The 22,954-nt window shown below is 34.5% G+C and overlaps 5 protein-coding genes across 6 annotated transcripts; 2 read left to right on the top strand and 3 right to left on the bottom strand.

Annotated features, from left to right (window-relative positions):
* Window positions 1–3,839: 3,839 nt before the first annotated feature.
* Window positions 3,840–9,437, top strand: LOC101204280 (vacuolar protein-sorting-associated protein 37 homolog 2). Its single transcript, XM_004137806.3, has 7 exons — window positions 3,840–4,161; window positions 4,979–5,188; window positions 6,644–6,731; window positions 7,942–7,981; window positions 8,084–8,130; window positions 8,226–8,346; window positions 8,897–9,437. Exons 1-7 carry the CDS (start codon window positions 4,148–4,150, stop codon window positions 9,049–9,051), a joined length of 675 nt encoding a protein of 224 aa, XP_004137854.1. The 5' UTR covers window positions 3,840–4,147; the 3' UTR covers window positions 9,052–9,437.
* A 768-nt stretch (window positions 9,438–10,205) lies between these two features.
* LOC101220350 lies at window positions 10,206–12,405 on the bottom strand. 2 transcript variants are annotated; one of them, XM_031882675.1, is made up of 3 exons: window positions 11,963–12,405; window positions 11,057–11,387; window positions 10,206–10,586 (listed from the first exon to the last, which is right to left on the bottom strand). In XM_031882675.1, exons 1-3 carry the CDS (start codon window positions 12,361–12,363, stop codon window positions 10,560–10,562), a joined length of 759 nt encoding a protein of 252 aa, XP_031738535.1. In that variant the 5' UTR covers window positions 12,364–12,405; the 3' UTR covers window positions 10,206–10,559. The 2 variants fall into 2 exon arrangements, with proteins under 2 accessions (XP_031738535.1, XP_004137995.3); XM_004137947.3 differs by having other exon boundaries at window positions 10,206–10,573; window positions 11,963–12,398.
* Window positions 12,406–12,824: 419 nt separating this feature from the next.
* LOC101220111 (pistil-specific extensin-like protein) lies at window positions 12,825–13,844 on the bottom strand. Its single transcript, XM_004137946.3, has 2 exons — window positions 13,427–13,844; window positions 12,825–13,340 (listed from the first exon to the last, which is right to left on the bottom strand). The coding sequence occupies exons 1-2, from the start codon at window positions 13,581–13,583 to the stop codon at window positions 12,997–12,999; spliced, it is 501 nt and encodes a 166-aa protein (XP_004137994.2). The 5' UTR covers window positions 13,584–13,844; the 3' UTR covers window positions 12,825–12,996.
* A 150-nt stretch (window positions 13,845–13,994) lies between these two features.
* Window positions 13,995–17,233, bottom strand: LOC101219875 (DEAD-box ATP-dependent RNA helicase 38). Its single transcript, XM_004137945.3, has 8 exons — window positions 16,866–17,233; window positions 16,232–16,525; window positions 15,917–16,144; window positions 15,646–15,711; window positions 15,162–15,563; window positions 14,925–15,069; window positions 14,521–14,606; window positions 13,995–14,417 (listed from the first exon to the last, which is right to left on the bottom strand). The coding sequence occupies exons 1-8, from the start codon at window positions 17,112–17,114 to the stop codon at window positions 14,361–14,363; spliced, it is 1,527 nt and encodes a 508-aa protein (XP_004137993.3). The 5' UTR covers window positions 17,115–17,233; the 3' UTR covers window positions 13,995–14,360.
* Window positions 17,234–17,705: 472 nt separating this feature from the next.
* On the top strand, window positions 17,706–22,768 carry LOC101204039 (aspartic proteinase-like protein 2). The gene is made up of 10 exons (XM_004137805.3): window positions 17,706–18,080; window positions 18,631–18,760; window positions 18,854–19,104; window positions 19,429–19,656; window positions 20,662–20,824; window positions 21,099–21,172; window positions 21,267–21,363; window positions 21,722–21,785; window positions 21,968–22,039; window positions 22,145–22,768. The coding sequence occupies exons 1-10, from the start codon at window positions 17,851–17,853 to the stop codon at window positions 22,312–22,314; spliced, it is 1,479 nt and encodes a 492-aa protein (XP_004137853.1). The 5' UTR covers window positions 17,706–17,850; the 3' UTR covers window positions 22,315–22,768.
* The last annotated feature ends 186 nt before the right edge of the window (window positions 22,769–22,954 follow it).

Here is a 22,954-nt window from a genome sequence, read left to right as displayed (position 1 = left end):
TATAAGAACCATCAACTCAATATATACTATTGAGAAAGTTATGATAAGAAAAACATTAAGTTGATGCGACAAAATAATGAAGTGTTAGGCATCGATTTTAGTGGGAAAGTACGCGTAAAGTGCTTCATCTCTTCTTTCCTTTATATCCTTTTATTTGCACACATTTTAAAATAAACAACCAAATTAATAAGAAATTTTTGAATCCAATGGAAATTGACATGTGCATGATATTTTTTTTAGATAAAAACAATTAATCTTACACATTATTTATAAATAATTTGAATTTCAGATTTTATATAAAGAATGAGAAGAACATTGCCTATAAATGGCCATCAATGTGTGATGTAAATGATGACAGAACACAAAGAATTTCTAGAAGAGAAAGTTAGGTAAGAAATATTGAAGAATTTAATTACTTTTTATCCTTCCTTTGTGAGTATAGATTTAAATATTTAATTCTTTGCTTGTAATGTAATTTACTCCTCAAAATATATATTATATAAACATTCTTTCTTAATAAAACACTTACCTAAGATTTGAAAACCCCTTCCCATTTCCCCCCTCATTTTTATTCCATACCAAACCATTAAAATTAATTTTTTTTATTATTCCACTCTCAATAAATCTTAAATTTAGTCTCTCCTACTAAATTGATATTCAAATGCATGGAATTACTCATTGTTACTTTGTTGTTGTAAGGTAATGGAGGGTGAAAGTTGTTTTTTGTTTCTAATTTTTGAAGAGATGGGTGAAGTTTTTGTTAATGAATGATGATTGTTGTTGGTGTTGTTTTCGACTTTGGAAGCTGAGGGAAATGAAATGTCTTTTTCGAAAGAAAAAAAAAAACAAAAAAAGGATTTATGGAATATTTATTAAGAGTAAAGAAGTAAGAAGTAGAATTGAAAATATATATTAAATTTGAAGAAAAGAAAAGGAGTGTTTTAGATAATTGAAAATAGATTTTGCTATAAAAAAGAATAATTCCGTAAAATGGGAATGATGAGGTAGTAGAAGTACAATGTGTCAGTGAAGAATGTTTTATATATATAAATTTTAAAGAAATGAAAATAAAAGAGGAGGGAGTTAGTGAGTGGGACACCGAAAGGTGAGGCGAAGAAAGTTGAAAGGTGTGGTTCCCAAAAGGGGTCTACAGTTGGAGCCGTTATTAACCCCATATGCCCTCACACACACACCCTTTCCCCTTTTTCTTTTCTTTCCCTCTCCCCCTCTATTATTGTTTTTAATTTATTATTAAATTATATGCCTTCCAACAACAACCTCTTTTCTTTTTCATATAAGTAATGAAACACTTTTCCACTTTCCTTTCACAATTCTATTTTATTTTACCAATCTATTTTTATTTTTCTCTCTTCCTCCCTCTACAACTCAACCTTTACAAATATCAATTTAATTTGTATCAAATTAAACAAAAAGATTGAAAGAATATTTGGAGAATTTGATGATAGAAAAAAGAGGTGTGCAATAATTTTATTTAATTTTACATATAGTACAGATGTGGAATTTAATAGGATGCATAATAATGAATGTGAAAGGACTTGAGTGAATAGAATACATTGCCCTTTATCTCTATCAACATTACCTTTTTAAAACTTTCGATTTTGATATGTCTCATCATCATGGAATGTACATCAGTTTTAGGTTAAATGTTACATTCTTCTTCTTTTTTTTTTTTCCACCGTCACATAAACATATATTCAATTTCATTGTACATATATATAATAAATAAATGTTAAGTGAAACATCAATATGTGAAATCATGTTATATTTTATTTGTTATTATCGAAATTAATTGAAAGAGTTTGAAATTGATGATTAAATCTCTAATCTATCTCCATCTCCATCCGAGTAGAAAGAACAAAAATACCTTATAGAACAAGTTGATGTTGTTGATAGAAAGATGATAGTTCTATTTTTACGATTATTAATTATTTTTTACGTGTCAAATGATAATAAAACTAAGATGAAGATGTAAGAAGAAGGGTTTTGGTACAGTTAAAATGAGATTTTGTCTTTAAGACTTTCACATCTCAAACCTAATTAAAACTTAATGAATGAAAAGAAAAATGATGGCCATTAGAAAGGAGGTAGGGGTGTAAGAACAAGGTGGAGTGATGATGAGAGAGAGTAATAAAGTTTAGGGTAATTCACAAATGTTAAACAAGGAACATGATTAACTAGCTTTGCTTTGCCTTGTGTTCAATCAATCATTTAATATTTGCAACTTTATTATTCAAATCACATTTATCAAATCTCCAAAAGATCTCTCTACCATAAAGCATCTATCTTATTTGTATCTACCTAATTTTTAATAATGCTTTATCAATTTGTTTTTCATATAATGTCCCAGAAGCCCATTTAGCCTACAATATACACAGTACACACAATCTCATTAACGATAAAACCTGAAAACTTGGTTTGGTTTTGATATGTGCAGTGTGCACCCTAAGTTTGACTCTTCATTTTTTAAATTCAATTCAAATGGGTTTTTAAACATGTTTAAATTGAAAGCCTAAAGCTATGTAATAACATGTGTGTTTAAGATTTATTTCAATTAAATCTTACGAGTTGAATTACGATTCTTAAATTTAATACATTTTGATTGGCAATTTATTTTTGAAAAAGATCGATAATATAGTAAGTTTCAATCAAAGCCATTTTTCAAGGAGATCAACCAATTGTCAACCTAACCACAATTATTATTATTATCAATCATATTAGCTAAGAGTATAATACTATACCTTTTTCATTATAGCTTTTCGTCCAGATTGTTGAAAGGAATTCTGATATTTTTAATATGTTTGAGTGTCTATTTCATCAATCTTACGTAAATGTAAAAAAAAGAAATAAAGTTTTAGAAGAAAGGTAGAATGTTTATTGTTATTTAAACAAGCAATGTAGAGGATTTTGGTAGAAACAAGTTAATAAAATTGGATACTTTTATTTTCCTTCAACATCTGCCCTTCTAAATTAAGAAAAGAAGAAGAAGAAAAAATGAATATTTCATTTTCTCTCTTTTCCAAAAAGAAAAGTAAAGCACATATTTAATTTCATTTCAGTTAGTTACATTACGTTTGTATTAACTATTAAGAAGTCATTTCCATTTTTATTATTCTATTATAAAAACCGCTTTTATAATCTATAATTTTCTCTTCTTTTGAAAAGAAAGCATTTAAGAAATCTGCCCACTTCTGTCCACTAGCTCTCACCTTTTTAGTTTTTGTAATTATGTTTGCTTGATGCTTAGGGTTAATGGGTTTGGCTTTTCTTGATTTCAAATTATTTTATTCGTGAAATTAATCTCTAAAATAGTATTGATTCTTCCTCGAACGAAAAACTAATAAAATTCTCTTAATTTTAAGACTTATCATACCAATACCATCAAAAATGTTTTATTTAGTTACACCTAGTTGTAAGTTGTTCTAAAAATTACTTCTTTTAAGACGTTATATTTGGCAACGACTGTTTTTGTATTCAAGAGTAAATTGGATATTTTGAATCATGGGTCATTTAACGGTGGCCCAGTTAGATTGAACTGAACAACATCGGCCCAAGTTGGGTTAAAAGGCCCATTTCTCCAAGTTTGTACGGCAAGGTAATTAGGCATCTATAAATTCAGTTTATGAAATGAAATTATATATCCTAATTTTGCCTTCAGATATCTTTTCCCCTATGTTATTGAAGGTCGAAATAATTACTATTTTTCAAATCATAATATTTCCCCTAAGTGTGATTAATTTGTTTAAAATTTACAAATTACCTTTAAAGCTATATAAAATTTGACATTAAAATTCCAAGAAATTTACTATACGCACTATTTTAATTAAAAGAAGCAAATCAATGAATCAGCCTCGAAGGAAAATTGAAGAAGAAAAGGACAGCATCGGTGTTTGAAGTCGAATTAATCATCATCAAACTCCTTGCTCTTAAAAATTCCGACTTTCTTTGATTCCTTGCTAAGGAACTCATTACGCCCACGCAAATTCCTTTTTATTTCACTTCTGATTTGTTCGCCGGATCCTTGCCTTTTCCGGTCGGAGGATTCTTCATCCTAGGGTTTTGCTTTTGTTCTTAATTATCTCTCCTCAATTTCATCCTTTAACCCCAGGATCAACCATCCTTCCGACCCATGTTCAAGTTTTGGTATCATTTCTTTCTTCTTTTCATCTTTAATTTCATGTAGTTTAACTCTTGATTCATTTTCTTGTTTAAGCTGCTTTCTTGACTTCGCCTACGAATTGATTTTAGATCGAACTTGGTTTCATCATTGGTTCTCGATTTTTTTAGTCAATTGGAAAATAGTCTGAGGTCTTTGTGGCTGTCAATTGAGGGGTTTAATTGCGCATGTCTGTTTGAACTTCATTTCTTCAAGTGTCTGCTGGATGTGTGCCGTATTTGATTTTAATCTCGTTTTTTTTTTTTTTTTTCCAATTATTGCAAAGGTGAGCTTTTGGGTGTTCGATATCGCTGAGAATGTTAGTGGGTCTTCTTTCGTTTGAGGTTTATTAGGGATAGATATACTGTGCGTAGAGCTTGGTCGGACTGAGTTCAAGAATTTTCAATCCCATATTCCCCCTTCTATACCGTGTTGGCACTTGGAAAGCCAATTTCTTGGGTCCCAAAGAGGGTATAACCTTAGAGCCAGTTTCTTCAAACAGTATTTGTTATGAGGTGTGATGGACTAATTGCTAGCGAAAAATATATCATTTAGACAGTACGTACTTCCGTCCGAATTCAGCACTACTACATTTTTTTATAATTACTGAACACTGTATTTCACCTGATTTTGCTTTGGATTCTTCGTACTCCCCCTTAGATCAGTTGATAGTAAATATTTTGTTCTTAGTTGCAACAATTTTTGTTGAATGGTGATTTGATCTGAGTCTATTTGATCCCTTGTTTATTTTATGCTACTTGGATAGTCGTTGACACCTTTGATTATTTTTGTATCCACCTTCAGGGGATCTCAGGAGGAACAGGTCCGCCCTCCACCAGATGTTTCCACACAATCATGGTATCCACCATCTGTTAGCTCCTCTCGCCCTGGAACTCCAGGTAGCACCTCCTCCAACCATTCCAGTTCACAAAGGCTTTCTGATAGGCCACAATCTCCATCACACGTTTCACCTGCTGAAGCTGCAGGCATTATTTCTGCATTGAAAGACAAAAGGTAAAACTAAAGGTCCATGACTACCACAATCTATGCTTGTGCCAACTGCCTTCTTTGATTCTCAGCCACTGCATTCGTATTTAGAAGTGTGTGCATGTATTCCATAGATGTATTAGGTTGTTTCTTTTTTAACAAATAAAGATAGTAATGCTACTAGTAACGTTCTCTCTATAGAAATCTCTATGCAAGTTCTGAAGTTTTTCTAGTCATGCCTCTGAAGCTATTCATTTGATAACACTCTCGCAGAACTCACCCTTTTTTCTTAAACAACTAACTTTAAAGTTGCTTGTGAGCTATTGAGGCTTTTGGCAGAAAGCGCCAAACTAAATTGAAATCTTGGAAAAGAGAAAAAACCACATGGCTTGAGCATAGGAACAATGGAGGAAAAGGATGAAAATTTTCCCCATGGCTGAAAATTGCCGGTTGGTAATAAACTGGTGTGATGATTCGCCTTCTAGTAGGCATTTCAGCTATTTAGGCCCACCCAACAAGTGATTCCTACAGAAAAATCTAGTCGTCCTTGTTACTCCAGTGATCTAGATGTAGAGACTTCATTTCATAAAATGAGCTCTACAAGGATGATCTACTGATCTTTAGATTGGTCTAGTGTTCATAGGATTTGATTGAAGATGGGATTTTCCCCCCTCTAAAGAAAATAATTTTCCTACTTCTCTAGAACAATAAGCATAGTTTCTCAATTCCCCTTCCAGTACAAAGATTCTAGAAACGAAAAAAACTTTCATCGTATCAGCGCTTGAAATCTGGTATAAGTTGTAGAGATAACTCTTAAATATTCCACCCAACAATTGTTTTAGAAACTAGAGTTCTCTCATTGTGGTTTTTTATGGTCATTTCCACAGCTTCATAATTGGGGCAATTTGTTTTTACTACATTATGAGTAGAGGCAAATTTACAAATTTATCCTACAAGTTTTAGTAGAAGGCATTACCATCATGTTCATATATGTGCTTTGTGCTAAAGTCAACATCTGGAATAATGAGAAGTTATTTGTTTGTTTTCTAGATTCTCTCATTTGTGATCACTCTTGGTGTAAACTCTCAATAATTTTAGTCTTAATAATCTTTTTATCATTTGGAAGAGATTTTTGTACTCTCCAATTGCTAGGGGCTTGACTTTCCTCCTCTTTTTGAAAATCTGTACCATCCACTAAATTGTTTCCTCCCATTTTTCTTCCTTGCTTTCTTTCCAATTGAAACTCCAAACTCCAAACTCTATTATCTCTTCCTTTAATTTTTTGGATGGTGACATTCTTTTAGTGATCATTCTTGTGATAGTGTTTGCTTGTCTATGGGTCCTGTTAACCATTTTTTTAAAAAAAGTTTAATATTATATTTTGTGGCAGTTATGAATTTTCTGAACGAGATTAGAACATTCTTTGTTTCATCATTCGAGGATATTGATCACCTTTTTTTCTTCCCTTTTAAATTTGGTCAGTGTTGATGAGTTACGAAAGCTTTTGTCAGACAAGGATACATATAATCAATTTTTCCTTTCACTTGACCAGGTCAAAATACAGAACAATGTAAGTTACCCTTTTTCCCCTTAAATCTTGAACTTCCTTAATTGTGAAGCTGAAATGTAAGAAATTTAAGTTTGAAGGTTAATTTGATTGTTTCTAATAGAATATAACTAATATGGTCGTCTGAAGGTTCTCCAATGTTTTTATTTGTTTATTCATGCTGTTATGCTGTTCTCATTCCATACTAGCTAAATGTAGAGTATTTTCGTTAACTTTCCTAGTTTACTGTTTTAAGCATAGCATATTCGTCCTGTATCTTCATATTATTTAAATGAATAGTTCATTTCTTGTTCAAACAAAGCATTGCATATTCATCTTGGAGAAACTTCAGTTTAGAGGTAGTGCAATAACTTGGTCTCCAAAACCTAATACATCCTGAAGTCTCATTTAGACTGAGTGAGTAATAACTGTCGTAGACTGGCTCTGTTCTAGTGCCTACTTCTGTTCCAAGGTCGGATCAGAAATCCTTCTTGGCTTTTGTAAAGCAAGGTAATCAAATAGGACTGTAGGTCCCACAGTGAACTCTCCATATGAAAGGAACAGCAAGCTCTGACACAATGCATTCTTAACTCATATTAAAACTTGACTGGATTTTCATTCTCGTATTGTCTTTCCTGGCTTAGAATTTGTCAAGCTTGGACATATTTTCCATTAAAGGTGGAAATTAGCAACATGGCAACAAATAGGATTGTAGGAGGAAGTAAATTTTTATATGTTGCGTGTATATATAAATTAAATTTCCTTGCCGAAGCGTGGAAAGTTTAGGCTTGGATCACTTCTTTTATGGATCCCTCGTTTGTGGAGGCAGATCGAGATTGATATCTCAATTGCATTGAGGAAAAGGGTTTGAGCGGCACATTGTGCATTAACCTCAAACCATCAAGCCCTTGTCTATGTTGGGAAGCTGCTTGCTGCCCCTTCACTCGGTCTAAGAGTCAAAGCCATCACTTCTGTTAATTGCCTCGTCGTGTTAACTGAGGAACTTTGCAACTATACCAGTTCTATGCGTTAAAACCATCATTTTAATAACTGTTTGATTCATGATTTCTGATGTTTGTTAGGTCCATATTATGTCTCTCTTATGGAAGTGTCATCGTATAGCTTATACACTGAATTATAATACAATGGTGTTTCTAGTGTTTCTTCCCTTCATAAATTTAAACCATTCCTGATTGGGTCTTTCATGTTTTCATTTTTTATTAACTGTCACCAGCTGAGAGATGAGCTGCGTAAGGAGACTCTTCAGCTTGCTAGTAAGTAACATATCTTTATTTTTGTAATGACTTTTATGATTTCCTTTTCTTCTAATCACTTCTTTACACAACAAATATAAACCGTGATTTTAACTTTAAAAGGTGAGAACTTGGAAAAGGAACCACGTATCATGGAACTCAGAAATCAGGTATGGGATTATCAGAAGATAGTGCATTTTCTTGCTTTGTTGTATTAAGTATTAACTCACTCTTCATGCTGACTCCCTTCTGTATATTATCTCAGTGCAGCATTATTCGGACTACTGAACTGGCTGCCGCCAAGGAGAAGCTAAATGAACTTGACCAAAAGAAAGAGGAGATTTTGAAGCTCTGTTCTCCTGCTTCACTTCTACGAAGACTTCAAGGTAATCGTAATGGTAGTCTTTTGGGTTTTGTAATCATTGATAATTACCAACAAACCTGCCAAGGAAACCGGGTCTACAAGAAACTTTCCTTTCTATGTTAACGAATAGAGTAGTCTTACGCAACTGAGAGATCCTAGTGTAGATATATTCCAAGGGTTTGTTTGGGGGGTTAACTTTTCAAGTGCTTTGGATATTTATCTAGTACATGAAAGTGGTTCCAAGATTACAAGATACTAGTGTGCTTTGGAACTTCCTTGAGATCCTCTACTTGAGAGAACTAATTTCAAAAGGTCGGATTTGTTTGCCTGTTGAAAATTGTTTTTGATTATCTGTTTGTGAATCCACTCTTACATGTTATTGTAGAAGTTCAATTTGAACAAAATCATTATTAGTCCATCGTAAAATGAATCGTCGGGAAGTTCCCTTTTAGAATTAGAGAAGACACACTTTCTAGTTCTCCTGTTGTAGCATTTTCACACACCATAGAAAATATCAGCTATAAATCTGGTCATCGTCATGTTATTCAAATATGAAAGGGTTTTGTTTGCAGAGAGTATGAAGGAGACAGAAGAAGAGTCAGACAACCTGCACAGGCAACTTCTTGATAGAGAGATAGATTTGAGTTCTTTTACTCATAAATACAAGAAGCTTCGTATTAGTTACCACCAGCGAGCTCTCATTCAACTTGCTGCTAGAACCACCTGAAACTTAAAGAACCCTGACAGTGGCAGTCAATGTATATTCTTACCGTCGAATTTTACTGCCTTTACTGCTTATGCAATTGCTACAAACTCTTCTTTTTCAGGGTTAGAGGTTGAAATCATTTGAACCCCAGATGGGTTTTCTACCAAGTTCGTGTCTTTTCTCTAGTGAATGTTTGTTCGTTTTACTGATGATAATAAATTGATTCTTTTTCATTTTGATGTTCTTCCTTTATTTCCTTGTATTCGTTGTAAAATGATATTTGTCCTCTTTTTGTTTCACATTATTTTTCTATACATAGTTTACAAGGTTGCTAGTTAACTACCCTTTTGCATTTTTTTTGTACTCTTATGTAGTTGTACTTTATTAGTGAATTATCAGATCTTTTATCGGGTTGCTCTTGCTTTTGTGAATTATTGTCTTGTCCTACGAGTCTTGATTACAATTTGCTCTGAAAAATGTGAGTTTCTTTTGTGAGAAATGTGAAAGGATGCAAATAAATATTTAAATTATTGGTGAATCTAAGTGATAAGAGTTTTTTTTAACTCATCCAATCCATCTTTTCCAAGTCACCCAGTTTGTCAAACAACACAAAAGTTTCCTATGCTATGTATCATTTGAATAATGGTACTAATAATACAAATCCACAAATAATCGACACTCCCCCTTTCATTTTGTATTTGACAATCATCTTTTAATTTCTCTATAATTTCGTTTGCTGTCTACGTTCTCTAGTTGTCATCATCGTACTTTCTTCCTAAGAGTATTGGTTAATGGGTATTGTTAGTTCATAGTTTGATTGCTTCGATATTGGTATGGTTCCTTTTACAAAAAAATGATTTCATCAATAGACAGACTTTACACTGTTCCTGAAAAATCGAAATTTGTATGAAATTCTTTACAAGTATGTATTATTAGATAAACATCAATTTAAAATTATTGGATGATATAATATTAAATTGCATGTACACCCGCTCGAGACAATTTAAATGTGCATCTATCTGATATATTACTAAATGAAAAATTCAAGTGAACACAGTTGAAAAATAAACGCCAAGCTGAAGAGAAAAAACAATTCATGAAGAAAAAGATAATGCAATTTGTAGTTAATTCTAATTTAATGAATATTCTAAACTTCTAATTAATTAAATAACAAATGAAATAAAATAATTTGTATATGGAAAGAAAAATGCTGAGAACACTCACTAAAAAGTTCATTTCATATAATTAATGAAACGATTTTTGCTACTACATTCTTAAACAACTTTCAGCTGCGCCTATGAAAGTGCTATCATTTTGTATATGCCAACATACTCCAAATTCTTTTCTTCTTAATTCTATGACTCCAACAAATTTTATATCTCTAAAGATATGAATAATGCTGATTTTACCTGAAAAGCAAAACCAATGCAAGCTCAAAGAGAAGAAACAACTTATTTCATTCTACTAGACGATCCATCTCTTTCTCCCATTTCAATCCAAACATTTGGCGCCCGAAAGGAACTATTAAGTTATACCGAAAAACCTGCAAGTGTAAACTACATTGTTTATAATGGTTGTGAAATGTAATGCATAAACTAACTCAACGCTAGTTGATAACACGATGTTTCATCTCAAAATCAATTAGTAAGGAGTGGAATAGTTCGTACTTGATCCCTTGATTTCTTCAAATTAGAATATCAAAAGTGATCAAGTTTCGTTAATGGGACCAAAATCGAGCATTTTCTATCAAATGTTCAATTTTAAAATCTAGGGTCTAGTTTGGGACCAACCCAAATCAAATTGACTAGTAATAGTCTTGAGATAGAAGAATTCCAGCAAGGAACTATTTTAGAATGGTTGGATTAACTAACTTCTGGTTATGTTAGATAATATAATATTAAATTTATTTTCAGTCATCAAAAGTTTTTAGATTCAGTGATTTAACATGCTAGAAAGTATACGATATTGAATAAGAACTTAGGTATCAATCTTCCATTATCAAGAAGCCATGAAACTGATAACTAACCTTGTCATTTATGTGTTGCAATTGAACTTGCAAACCCTCTTTACTCTCAGTCCATATTGAATGATCACCATTGCCTCTACTTTCGAATGCTTTCTTCAACGACGATCGCCATTCGGATATGTTACTCCTGATCTCTTTGTTGAGTTCAACCCATTCAGGTGCACATCCATTCTTGGACAAGATCCGATACAGTGTGTCTTCTGCCGGATCAGCATGAGGATTGATAGACAGGTTCAGAGGTTTTCCTTTTCCTGGTAAATTCTCAAATTGCCCTTCTTCCATGGAATTCCAAATCCTTCGCTCAACAACATTTATCAGATCAGTTTCTGACCTGTCCAAAATATCCTAACGAATCAACCCAACAATAGCTGAAAAGCAAAGCTCTTCAATATAGTGCAAGATAAAATGTTCATCATAGTGAAGAATAAGATAGACTTAATTTCAATAAAATGTTTCAGAAATTGAACAAGAACCATAATGATAGCAGATAGGCTCATGCATAATATGAATATGACCAGTTTTGCCGTTCACATAAACTAAAGGTTTGTTTGTTTGTTTGTTTTTTCCAACAGAGATAGAAGTATTGGTAATAAGTTGCTGCATATTTGGTCGATAGTTCAATACCTCTAAGTTTCAAGGATTGGAAGGAAGTGAGTGACAATGAAATCACATAAAGGGGATAACAATCTTCAGTAAGCGTATTTGTGATGATAATCTTTGTAACAAGAAAAGGAATGCAGAATTCATAGAACACGATCAATTTCAGATACAAAAGAGGTAGACACTGTTTCATGAATTAACAAAATATCAACCAAAACCAACAATCAGGATTACATCTCGAAAATAAAAAATGAAAGAACGAATCAGATAGAGGAAATCAAATATAAAGTAAAAGGCAGGGATAACCTAACAGAGTTACGTTGGCCTCGGAGCTCTGGAGGGAGTTTACGGTCGTTGACTGCGTCTATCACCGATGAAAGACGGTCCACTAACTTCTTCTCCGTTTTCTGTGATTTACCCGGCGGCGACGCCGTCGTCGACGACGCCCACCTTCGGCTAGATCCGATGAGAGCGGCAGCCAGAGAGTTTTCGTCGGGAAATAATCTCGAAGTTAGAAAAGAGAATGGCTTCGTCGTCGGAAGGCGAGTCGCCATGGCGGAAAATCGAGCGGAGGGTGGGCGCGGCGGAGGGGTTTCCCAAATTAGGAATTTGGCAGAGATTATTGGCCACAAACGGCAATTGGAATTTGGAGCTCTTCCACGTTGCTTCGGTAAGGCCTTGCCACGTTTTCTTTCCAATAAATACATTTCGATTATTTATTCCCAATTGATATCTTCATTTTCATGCCTCTCCTCCCTTTACTTTGAGTTCAATTTGTAATTATTATAAGAAAAGTATTTGGATAAATATGAATTAACGGTTTAAATTAAAAATTTGTAAAATTTAAAGTGCACATGATTGATTTTTTTTTTTTAATAGACTAATGTTTGATGAATTGAGTATGTAACTTAGATGGAGATGTTGTAATTAATGCTATTAACCGCGCCAATCTTGGTATGGAAGTTGAGAATTAAGAAAACGAATCTATCAATTCACTTTTTACACAAAGAGATTAGAACACTCAAATTGGTATATAGATTTTATGTCTTAAACAATGTAACCCTTCCTCCATTGGAGCCACTGAATTAAAATATGTTGAACACAATCTACAAAGTGCACAACTAAAAGTTCTAATTGGATAAACAACAGAAACAAAAGGATAGTCGAGTTTTTAGCATTCAAAAGTAGTAATTGAAATAAATTTAATGGACACATTCAATGTGGTTCGGTAATTCAATCATAAGTTCATAACCATATTTTCATTCATTCACAAGATCAGTAGTAACAGCAACTTCGAATTGATCCACAAAAAGAAAATTTTGAAAAAGACGATGTTTTCACTAATATTTCCCGTCGTTATCATCGGAACCACTTGTATCAGGTTCCTCACACATAGGCGAAGTGAAGTAAAATGGTCCGAGGACATACTTTACAAGATCGCGGTACACCAAGCTCGGTCCCCGGAGTTGAACGCCGGAGCGACCACCGGCGAAATCGGTCATGACGTTGCACGCAAGATCCGGAGACGAAACGAGCCGCACCGAGCATTTCTTCGGATTCAATTTCTTTCCGTTAATAAACTTGTTGATAGTGATATCAAATTGCCCTAATTCGTCCGTCAGATCGCTCGCGTAATGCATCACTCTACTTCTCTCATCCAAACACGTTACAGATACTTTACAATCTGAGGTCAAGAGCATCGATAAACATCATTAGAAAATGCGATTTCAGTTTTGAAGTACTTGTTCGTTAATAATTGATTTGTATTACCTTTGAGAGGCTTTCCGTTGATCCACTCGTTCCAGCCCTGAGTGCAGTCCTGGCAGAGAACTTTTCCACCGATATGAATGACGTCGCCGGCTGCTACAATGTTGATGCAGCCGATCAAAAGTGAAGCTGCCATTGTGAGGCGCAATAAAGGTCCCATTTTGAGCTTTTTGTTTCTGAAAAAGCCAGTGTGTGGATCGGGCAGGGTTGCGGAGGTTCATATAGACAAGGAGAAGGAAGAAGAAAATGGAGAGGCACTACTTGGCGACGTGCGTTCCACCATTGGAGCTCCATTGATTATGTGTTTGAAAGTCAAAGGCAAGGAGATGCAACGTTGAAGGGGGAAGAATAGAGGTTTAAATATTTACTTGGTCTCAAACTTTGGAACAAATTCTTTTTTCTCATTTAAGTTTTGTCACAGACCATTTTTATTTGTTTTGATTCACCCTCTACATTTTTACTTCAATCTGTCACTAACCATTTCTTTGCAATTAATTTAATTTAAAATGGAAACCCAATAGGTTTTGAGTTTCGACAATTTTAGCATTGATTTTCATTAAATACTCCTAAGTTTTTTCAAGTTGATGTCTTTTATTAATTAATTGCAAATATCAAATGCTCGTAAGCTAACCTACACTACAAAACGCTTGCTTTTACCGATTCTATGATCCTTGATTTCCGTTTCATTTGAAGATTGAAAAGAAAAATAAGGCTATTCTTTCCAACAGGTTTCATCGATAAAAATTATTTAGCAAACTTGCATGACTCTTCACGATATATACCTCAGAAGCCAAATGTTAAGTTGAAGGCAAAACAAAAACTGTGCAGCGTTGCTTCAATCCATTTCTGCATCCATCTTGTTCCAAGGTTTTAATCGCCTTTTTGGTGTGTGGTTGGCATCAATGGAAATTAGCTATGTAAACTCCTTTTCTATACATCAAATCAATCCAGCAGATTTTAAGGCTGCTTCAATGTCCTCATCAGTGTCTCTAACCTGAAATATACATTTCAAAAGGTACTGAGATAGAAATTCGATATCCAGATAGGTCAGAAAACGGGTGGAATTCAAATGTTGTCAACCAAAGAAGGAATCTTACCTCTATTACTTCAGAGCCAAAATGCTTCTGAATTTTGTCCATTCGCTTGATTTCCTGATCGCCACAGAGCAAGTTAAACACAGCTCCTGTAGTGATCACACAACAGTCATGAGCTTTCATTTAACAATATACCCAAAAGATTGTATGTTTAGCAACTCTTCATTGCAAATGATACTACAAAAGCGTTTGCAAATCAAGAAAAAAGTGATGGACGCAATCTATATAAATAATTTTTATATCCATGAGTGTCCGGGACAACCAAGAAGCCAGTTTAAAAGATTGCTTCTAACCCTTGTAAAGTTGCTTAGCATCAACAATCTAGAAACATGGAGGCATATCCAGGGTTTAGGGCTGGAAGAATTTAGAAACATAGATATGAAAGTACAATAGCAACGGAAACTTACCCTTGCGCCCAAAACGACCTGCCCGACCAATTCGATGGAGGTACACCTCGAAGTTAGGCTCTGATGATGAGGAAGATCTGTATTTCATTGCTTGTGAAGAAGGATCGTGTTTAAGAGGAAGATCATAATTGATAACTAGATTGACCTAAAATAAACATATATTAGAGATCTGAAAAGGCATCACGTTATATACTATCACAGCAAACAGAGGAGTGGATGGAGAACTGATATTCGTACTTGCTGCTGATCAAAGCCTCGAGCTAGAAGGTCAGTTGAAATAAGAACTTTTGTCAAACCATCCTTGAACTCTTTTATTATTTTGTCTCTAATGTCATTGGTCATTGCCCCTTTGATGGTAGTCACATCATAACCAAGATCAACTAGTGCCTTGTGTAACACTCCAGCACTCTTTCTTGTGCCCACAAATATAATTGTTTGACCCAATTTGTCTGCTAGTTCAAAAATTCTATCTTTTATGACTCGAATTTTAGTTTGTTCATTTGGACATATCAACTTGAATTGCTTCACACTCTCCAAAGATAGTTCTTCCTTCTTCACAAACAGTTGGTTGTAGTCTTTAACCACCCTAGAGACAAAGTTTTTAACATTCTCATCGAATGTAGCAGAGAACAGAAGCACCTGAAACAAAGTTTTTAACAATAAGAAAAGGAAAAATGAGATTACTATGATTAGAAATGGTTATGTGATAATATAGACAAACCTGGAAATGAGAGCTACTTCTCTCAATGTCCCTCATGATTCTCAATGAATCATCCTGAAAGCCATCCTGAATAAAAACAAAAGACAAAGAAAAAATAACTACCATTGTCCACCCTCACAATAACTCAAAATAACTAATACATTTAACGGATCATTAATGATACAAAAATATACATTACAAAACTATGATCTTGAATAACAGATCAAGAGAAGATACTGCTTCCCATGGACACAGATGCTACAATATGTCCAGTCTATACATAGTAACTTACCTCGCCAAGCATATGATCAGCCTCATCAAAAACAAGAATCTTCACGCAACTTACTCCCAACTTCCTCCCTGACATCCATTTCTTTATTGTGCCAGGAGTTCCAATCACAACTTGTGCAGTTGTGGGTGGCCGCTTTGATACTGGCATATAGTTTGCACTGTCAGCGGGAACAGCACACTCTGAAGTTATCCCGGTGTATTTTCCCATTTTCTTAAGAACCTCAATATTCTACAATAATAATATTCAAGAAGAATTAAGATCTAACATAGATAGAAGCCAATGGCATTCATTTAAACATAAAAGAGAGCTTCTTACTTGCATTGCTAACTCCCTTGTAGGACATATGCAAAATGCCTGAGGAGCCTTTAAGTTCACATCAACACGACTCAACATCCCAAGCACAAAACATGTAGTCTTTCCAGAACCATTGTGTGCTTGAGCAATTAAATGTTTGTAAGGAGGAGTCAGGATCATAGGCAAACTTATAGCTTGAATTTTACTTGGCTTATGGAATCTCATCTCAACATACAAACCCTTCAACAACTCCTTAGACAGATTCAAATCCTCAAAAGTACTAGCCGATGAATATGGAGTATCACCAGTTGTCACCTACATCAAATAAAAAATAAATTAACCGAAAAGCATAACAAGAAACCCCGCATTGCTATACAACCGAGCACACAAACTAAAACCTCAAAACAATTTCACCGGTTGTCAACGATCTAAAAACAGTTCTTTTATATCTATGCAGGTCGGAAATTTCAATCATGTTAATTCCGATACACAAAGAACCAAATCCTATCCTTAATCCTCGCTTAAACCCTACAAGTTTCATCAATTAAAATATGACAAGATTCCGCCTCAAATTCATATTTCATTGCCTTTTTCCTATGTCCTTGATTCCTAGACGCCATTTAAACACATTTGATGGAGTACGTGAGAGACTTACAGCTGTGATGTTAGAGTCTATGGGTTCTTCAAGCGTTGTTTCGTCTTCAATTTTAAGGGATTCCATGACCTCGGACGGCACAGAGGATAAATCTCCAGTATCAGCAACCACATCATGGTGTTCTTCATCGCCCCAACCTCGTTTTGGCAATGGTGAAACTACGAATGGGGCAGTAGTCGGGGAATGAGTGATGGTGGCGTCACAGTACGAGTCATTGGTGGTAGAACCTGGAGCCGCATCATCTACCATCGCTGGTACACAATGGGGAAGGTGAAGAATCAAATAGTAAGCTTGACGCGGGTGTTGGAGAGGGCGAAACAGAGAACGGTAGAACTTAGGAGGGAAGAAAAAGAAAAAAGGGTATGGTTTATATATATATATATTTTGGGGGGGTGAGGAAACAACAAATATATTTTATTTATTAAATTTAGATTTTTATTAAAATTAATTGGGTTGTAACTAAAGTTAAAATTTTAAATTATTTTAATTGGCTTAAAAGGTAAATAATAAAAGTGTTTACATTTGATGAATATATATATCAAAAGTTGAGGACCAACCTAGATATTTTAATAGTTTATGTTAAATGGGCAACATTAAAAAAATCATAAAAGGTTTAATTCCAAAATTTGAGATTTTCTTTTTTGGTGGGAAAGACCCAAAATTGACCTTTAGAAAGTTAAATAATCACCTACAAGTACACCCAAAATGATATTTAAAGCATATAATATAAATTTATATCAATAGATAAAAGAAAGGGGTACTTCCGACTATTCACATCCAATTTGGACTGTACATGCTGGAGCAGATCCATGGCGGTTTAAAGCTTAAAGCTTCTTTTATAACTCCAACTTTATTTCTTAATCCAAAACCAAATATTTTCTCCCCAACTCCATGGCAATGTGCAGAATCAAACCCATAACTCCATCTTTCCTCATAAATCTTCCCATTTGACAACTCAAAACCAACCCACAAAATTCCACCGGAAATGCGGGCCTTCTCTTACTTGATCTTGGCCTTAGCATCCGTCCTTCTGCCGGCGACGGTGGTCTACTGTCGCTTCCCCGTTCCACTTCTCTCTCTGTACAGGGCTCTCCCTTCTTCTTCCCCTGTTCAACTCGAAACCCTTAGAGCTCGGGACCGACTCAGACATGCCAGAATCTTGCAAGGTGTTGTCGACTTCTCAGTCGAAGGTTCTTCCGATCCATTGCTCGTTGGGTACTTTTTTCTCTCCATTTCAAATTTCTTTAGATTTTTGTTGTTTTTAGCAGTTGGTTGTGTTCGTATATCATCAACTCTAGGATTATTGTGCTTTTCTTGGATTATTATCGATTTCTGTGTTTTGTGATATTTTCGTCCCTGTGATACTCTGTTTAGCGGTTGGTAGGTCGTTCAGGAGTGAGCGAGAGGAAGATATGGAATTAAATCAAAGAAAGCGAAAGAAGGATAGTGGAATCGATATTATTGACTTGAAACTGAAAAAAAATGCTTTATATTCTCCTTTTTCTTTTCTTCTGTTATTCTAACCTGGAAGAGTAGTAATAATTAATAAATGCTACTTTACTTCTTTATTTGATTCTTCTTGTTCTTTTATTTAAATATTTCTTGTGTTTGCCACTTTACTCACGCCGTATGTTATAAAGCAAATATAGCCGTTTGAATTTCATGGATGGTTCTGTTTTGATTTAATCAGACTAACTCTCTGAACTTTATTTCTGAGTGAACTTTTTTTTTTTTTTTTTTTTTTTTTTGTTGATGGATTGTTCAGGCTTTACTTTACCAAAGTCAAATTGGGCACTCCTCCAATGGAATTTACGGTGCAGATCGACACTGGAAGCGATATATTGTGGGTCAACTGCAATTCTTGCAATGGCTGCCCCAGATCAAGTGGACTTGGAGTAAGAGTCTTTCTTTTTATATTCTCTTTTGGTAGTCTTAAATTACCCCATGGCCTGCATGTTGAAATTCTTATTTTAGTTTGCCCTGTGCAGATTCAACTAAATTTCTTTGATGCTTCTAGCTCATCAAGTTCTTCACTCGTCTCCTGTTCTGACCCAATATGCAATTCTGCATTCCAAACGACTGCAACACAGTGTTTAACTCAGAGTAATCAATGCAGTTACACTTTTCAGTATGGTGATGGAAGTGGAACATCAGGTTATTATGTATCTGAGTCCATGTACTTTGACATGGTCATGGGACAATCTATGATTGCTAACTCTTCAGCTAGTGTTGTTTTTGGGTGAGTTTGGGTGCGCACAAATTTTACTTTCTGAATATCCTAACACGCGTAATTCAAATAGACTCAATCAGAATCTGGTTTGAACTAACCTTTTACCTCACTGTCATGCTAATTGTCGTATTATGACTGTTATTATGTCTATGCACATGAAGAAGAATATGAGTTTAATGTTTGTCTCATCATACCAGTTATATATTGATACCAAATATAATATATCCTCTGGTACATTTTCAATATATTTTCCCCTTGCTCGATGCAGACATGCATTTATTTTTACATTTTTTGAAAAGACACTGACATTACTGTATGAATCTTTAAATACAGTTGTAGCACCTATCAATCAGGAGACTTGACTAAATCAGACCATGCAATAGATGGCATTTTTGGATTTGGCCCCGGGGATTTGTCTGTTATATCACAGTTGTCAGCTCGAGGGATAACCCCTAAAGTATTTTCCCATTGTTTAAAGGGAGAAGGAAATGGTGGTGGCATATTGGTTCTTGGTGAGGTTTTGGAGCCAGGCATTGTGTATAGCCCACTTGTGCCCTCTCAGTATGTCCACCTTCATCATTCCTTTTTCTAGAAATTTGTTATTTTAAAATAAAATGTCAAAGTAAAACAGTAAACATAGGGGATCATCTTTTCTGAGAACAGTTTTTCAATATTATAGGCACATGCAAATTATATTCAGAAAGAATTTAGTATCTTAGAAGCCTAAAAATAGAGAGTTTACAACTGGAAAACCACAATTAAAAAAGTTGCAACTAATTTCGTTTTATTGGATTAATTTTTTATGCCAAGACTACTTCCAATTTGAATGTTCCTTTTGCATTCATTGCTGATTTTACTTTTTGGAAAGCATAAGCTACTTGTAGAGTTTCTTTTGTCACAAATGGTTGTGCTTTGATGATTGTTTTCTTCTGAAAGCTACTCCTTTCCTGGATGATCCCACCCTAGCTTTGAAACTAGGAAGTAGTAAAATTAAAGATTCTATCAATTTAAAATTTTATTTTATTCCAGCTATGACACTCTTTCGAAGTTATGAATTTGTGTTGCCATCCAGCACGAGTCACCTGTTTCAGGTTTTTATTTCACAATTGTTCTTCTGTAAATAGAAAAATGTAGTATTTCTGTTGAAAGTTTATGTTAGGTCCCTCCTCCCTGTAATCAGTAAAACCCAAGGCATCAAATATCCATGATAACAGAGCAAGAGTTTCTCTGTTTCTATATCTTTACCAATGGAAAATATGAACTAAGTTCAACAAACAAACAAGATAACAAGAACAGAAAATACAATAAAGGAATGTAGGCTTGCCACATTCGAGAGAGCTCAGCAATTCTCTCCAAGAATACTCTTCCTCCTCCACATTCTTCACACCCAGCCATATTCCTCAAAACCCTACTTAACCCCTAATTCCTTCAATCTCACTTTTCTATTTCGTGTTCCACTCTCTTTCACTATGCGTTCCCACGTTCCACTCGGTCTCCCCGTTTCTACTCCTCTTGTTATAATATGTATAATTGGGGGTCTTACAGTAACTCTATTTGGAATATCAGGCCTCACTATAACTTATATCTGCAAAGCATCTCTGTCAATGGTCAGACACTGCCAATTGATCCATCTGTGTTTGCAACCTCAATAAATCGAGGAACTATTATAGACTCTGGGACAACATTGGCTTACCTTGTCGAAGAAGCATATACTCCATTTGTCAGTGCTGTAAGTTTATTCCCCATGTTCAAATAATGTTTTGTTCTTGTTATGACATAGTAATTGTACAGGTTAAGGAATAAAAATAAAATTAACATTGAAAACTCAGCTTCTATGTCAATTTCCATCATTCATTTTGAGGGAAAGTATTCAAAAGAATTGTTGTAATACCATTTTAAAGGTTAAAGGTCACTATGGAACTTTTTAAAAGTTAACCAGCAAATATTCTTATTGTCTTATACATGCAACTAATCAATGTGTGTTTTTCTTTTGACTTGTTTAGATAACTGCTGCTGTTTCCCAGTCTGTAACTCCTACTATTTCAAAGGGCAACCAGTGTTATCTAGTATCCACCAGGTTCGTCTCTACTTCTAACTATATCAAAAGAGGTGTAGTTTGATCTTCAACTAACCCAACAATTGAACGGGGCAAAACTCTCTTCTATGTGCAGTGTGGGCGAGATATTTCCTCTGGTTAGCTTAAACTTCGCGGGCAGTGCATCCATGGTGTTAAAACCCGAGGAATATCTTATGCATCTAGGCTTTTATGTAAGTTGTTTGAGATTCATTCCTTCAATTGTACATTGACTAGAGTGTTGATAGAATACTAATTTGCCATAGTCCATTGGGCTTAAGGTTTTAGGTTGATTGGTGATTTTACATGGTATGAGAATAGGAGGTTCTGAGTTTGAACCTTGTAAAGTTATTTCATCCCTAATTATTAATGGATTTCAACTTGTTGAACCTTCAACAAATTTTTGAGCTTGAGCTCACAAGTATAGAGAAGTGTTAGATTGTTGATATAGTATCAAATTTTACTGTATAACTCCATTAGTTAAGCTTTTGGGTTGACCGATAATTTAACACCGATCATTTAGAAATATTTGATATTGCTCTATCCTTGCAGGATGGTGCTGCATTGTGGTGTATTGGTTTTCAGAAAGTTCAGGAAGGAGTAACGATTTTAGGAGGTTAGTACCTGAACTTGGACACTTCTTTTTTAATATGAATGTCTGCCAAATCTTGGGCAGTAAAATGCTCAGACTCCTTTTTGTAAAGATCAAATTGCATCTGTGTATCAATCTGATCCCACGAATTAATGTGTACTTGTGATTAATCATTGAACCTCCTTTTATGTGTCTTCGTCTTGCAGATCTTGTTATGAAAGATAAGATATTTGTATACGATTTGGCTCGCCAGCGAATTGGGTGGGCGAGCTACGATTGTAAGTTGAATGGACGAACAAGGCATTGTGTATAATAAATACGTACAACCCCATTGAACAACTTTAATTCAGTTTTATTTTGTGAAAAACAAACTTCATTTCCAGGTTCTCAAGCTGTAAATGTATCTGTCACATCTGGGAAGAATGAGTTCGTCAATGCAGGACAGTTAAGCGTGAGCAGCTCGTCCCGAGATAAGCTCCTTCAGTCACTAACTATGGAAGCACTAGCAATGTTAACGAGTCTCATTTTGTTCATCCACTCCCAGCTTCTGTAACTTTAATATGTAGTGTTCTCGCTTCTGAAATCCCCATTCTTTACACCAATTGTTTGCCTCTCCAGTCTATATTTACGACGATTGGTAGTGGCTGTGTAGTGTGTTGTGATCTTTAGACCATGAGAGATGCAATGGGCCGGAAAGTCGATTCACAGCTTGAAGATATTCTGGCCAACTTCTTAAATTGGGCCTGGCCCATATTTCGAGCAATGCTAGAAGTGTAAATTATGTGCTAGTTTGTTGTAGAGAGAGGTTCATGGTGATAATTGGCTCTTGATGAGTGATCTCGAGAGGTAACTGTATTTTAGCTTGAGCTTTTGAACAAATATATTGCTCTTAGTCTTAGATGGTAGTGTCTGGTAGATTTGAATTCCTTATTATTTTTCTTTTAATGTGCATTTGTAATGTAATTTTGTTAATTTTGTTATTATTTTAAGATGATTTTTGTGGCTTATTCCTTATTGCTTTCCTTGGATTATATTATATCCAGTAATCTTTTAGTACATAACATTATGATCAAATTTTCGACCTTGTTTTTTAAGGTTTCTGAATTTAAGAGTTTATAATAATTTAATAAATAAATTCTGAAGATTAAAATTTTCAGTCTAACTGATTCATTCCTAGAAGTTAATAATTTGAA

The sequence above is a fragment of the Cucumis sativus genome, chromosome 3, assembly GCF_000004075.3.
Source record: "Cucumis sativus cultivar 9930 chromosome 3, Cucumber_9930_V3, whole genome shotgun sequence".
Lineage (NCBI taxonomy): Eukaryota > Viridiplantae > Streptophyta > Magnoliopsida > Cucurbitales > Cucurbitaceae > Cucumis > Cucumis sativus.
The sequence above is the reverse complement of the archived record's forward strand: the minus strand, read 5'-3'. Positions and strand labels throughout refer to the sequence as shown.

Bases quoted from the DNA above. Each gene is read 5' to 3' on its own strand.
- LOC101219875 (XM_004137945.3), bottom strand. From the start codon at position 17,114: ATGGTAGATGATGCGGCTCCAGGTTCTACCACCAATGACTCGTACTGT. The intron at 15,564-15,645 runs GTTTGTCTATAT...ACTTTGTTTCAG, and splicing joins GAAGTAGCTCTCATTTCCAG to GTGCTTCTGTTCTCTGCTAC. The intron at 15,070-15,161 runs GTACGAATATCA...TGTTTATTTTAG, and splicing joins GAGGCTTTGATCAGCAGCAA to GTCAATCTAGTTATCAATTA.
- LOC101204280 (XM_004137806.3), top strand. The intron at 7,982-8,083 runs GTAAGTAACATA...TAACTTTAAAAG, and splicing joins GGAGACTCTTCAGCTTGCTA to GTGAGAACTTGGAAAAGGAA. The intron at 8,131-8,225 runs GTATGGGATTAT...ATATTATCTCAG, and splicing joins TCATGGAACTCAGAAATCAG to TGCAGCATTATTCGGACTAC.
- LOC101220111 (XM_004137946.3), bottom strand. From the start codon at position 13,583: ATGGGACCTTTATTGCGCCTCACAATGGCAGCTTCACTTTTGATCGGC. The intron at 13,341-13,426 runs GTAATACAAATC...TCTTGACCTCAG, and splicing joins CAACGGAAAGCCTCTCAAAG to ATTGTAAAGTATCTGTAACG.
- LOC101220350 (XM_004137947.3), bottom strand. From the start codon at position 12,363: ATGTATTTATTGGAAAGAAAACGTGGCAAGGCCTTACCGAAGCAACGT. The intron at 11,388-11,962 runs GTTATCCCTGCC...TATTTTGGACAG, and splicing joins GGCCAACGTAACTCTGTTAG to GTCAGAAACTGATCTGATAA. The intron at 10,574-11,056 runs GTTAGTTATCAG...TTACACTTGCAG, and splicing joins TGCAACACATAAATGACAAG to GTTTTTCGGTATAACTTAAT.
- LOC101204039 (XM_004137805.3), top strand. From the start codon at position 17,851: ATGCGGGCCTTCTCTTACTTGATCTTGGCCTTAGCATCCGTCCTTCTG. The intron at 18,081-18,630 runs GTACTTTTTTCT...TGGATTGTTCAG, and splicing joins TCCGATCCATTGCTCGTTGG to GCTTTACTTTACCAAAGTCA. The intron at 22,040-22,144 runs GTAAGTTGAATG...CTTCATTTCCAG, and splicing joins TGGGTGGGCGAGCTACGATT to GTTCTCAAGCTGTAAATGTA.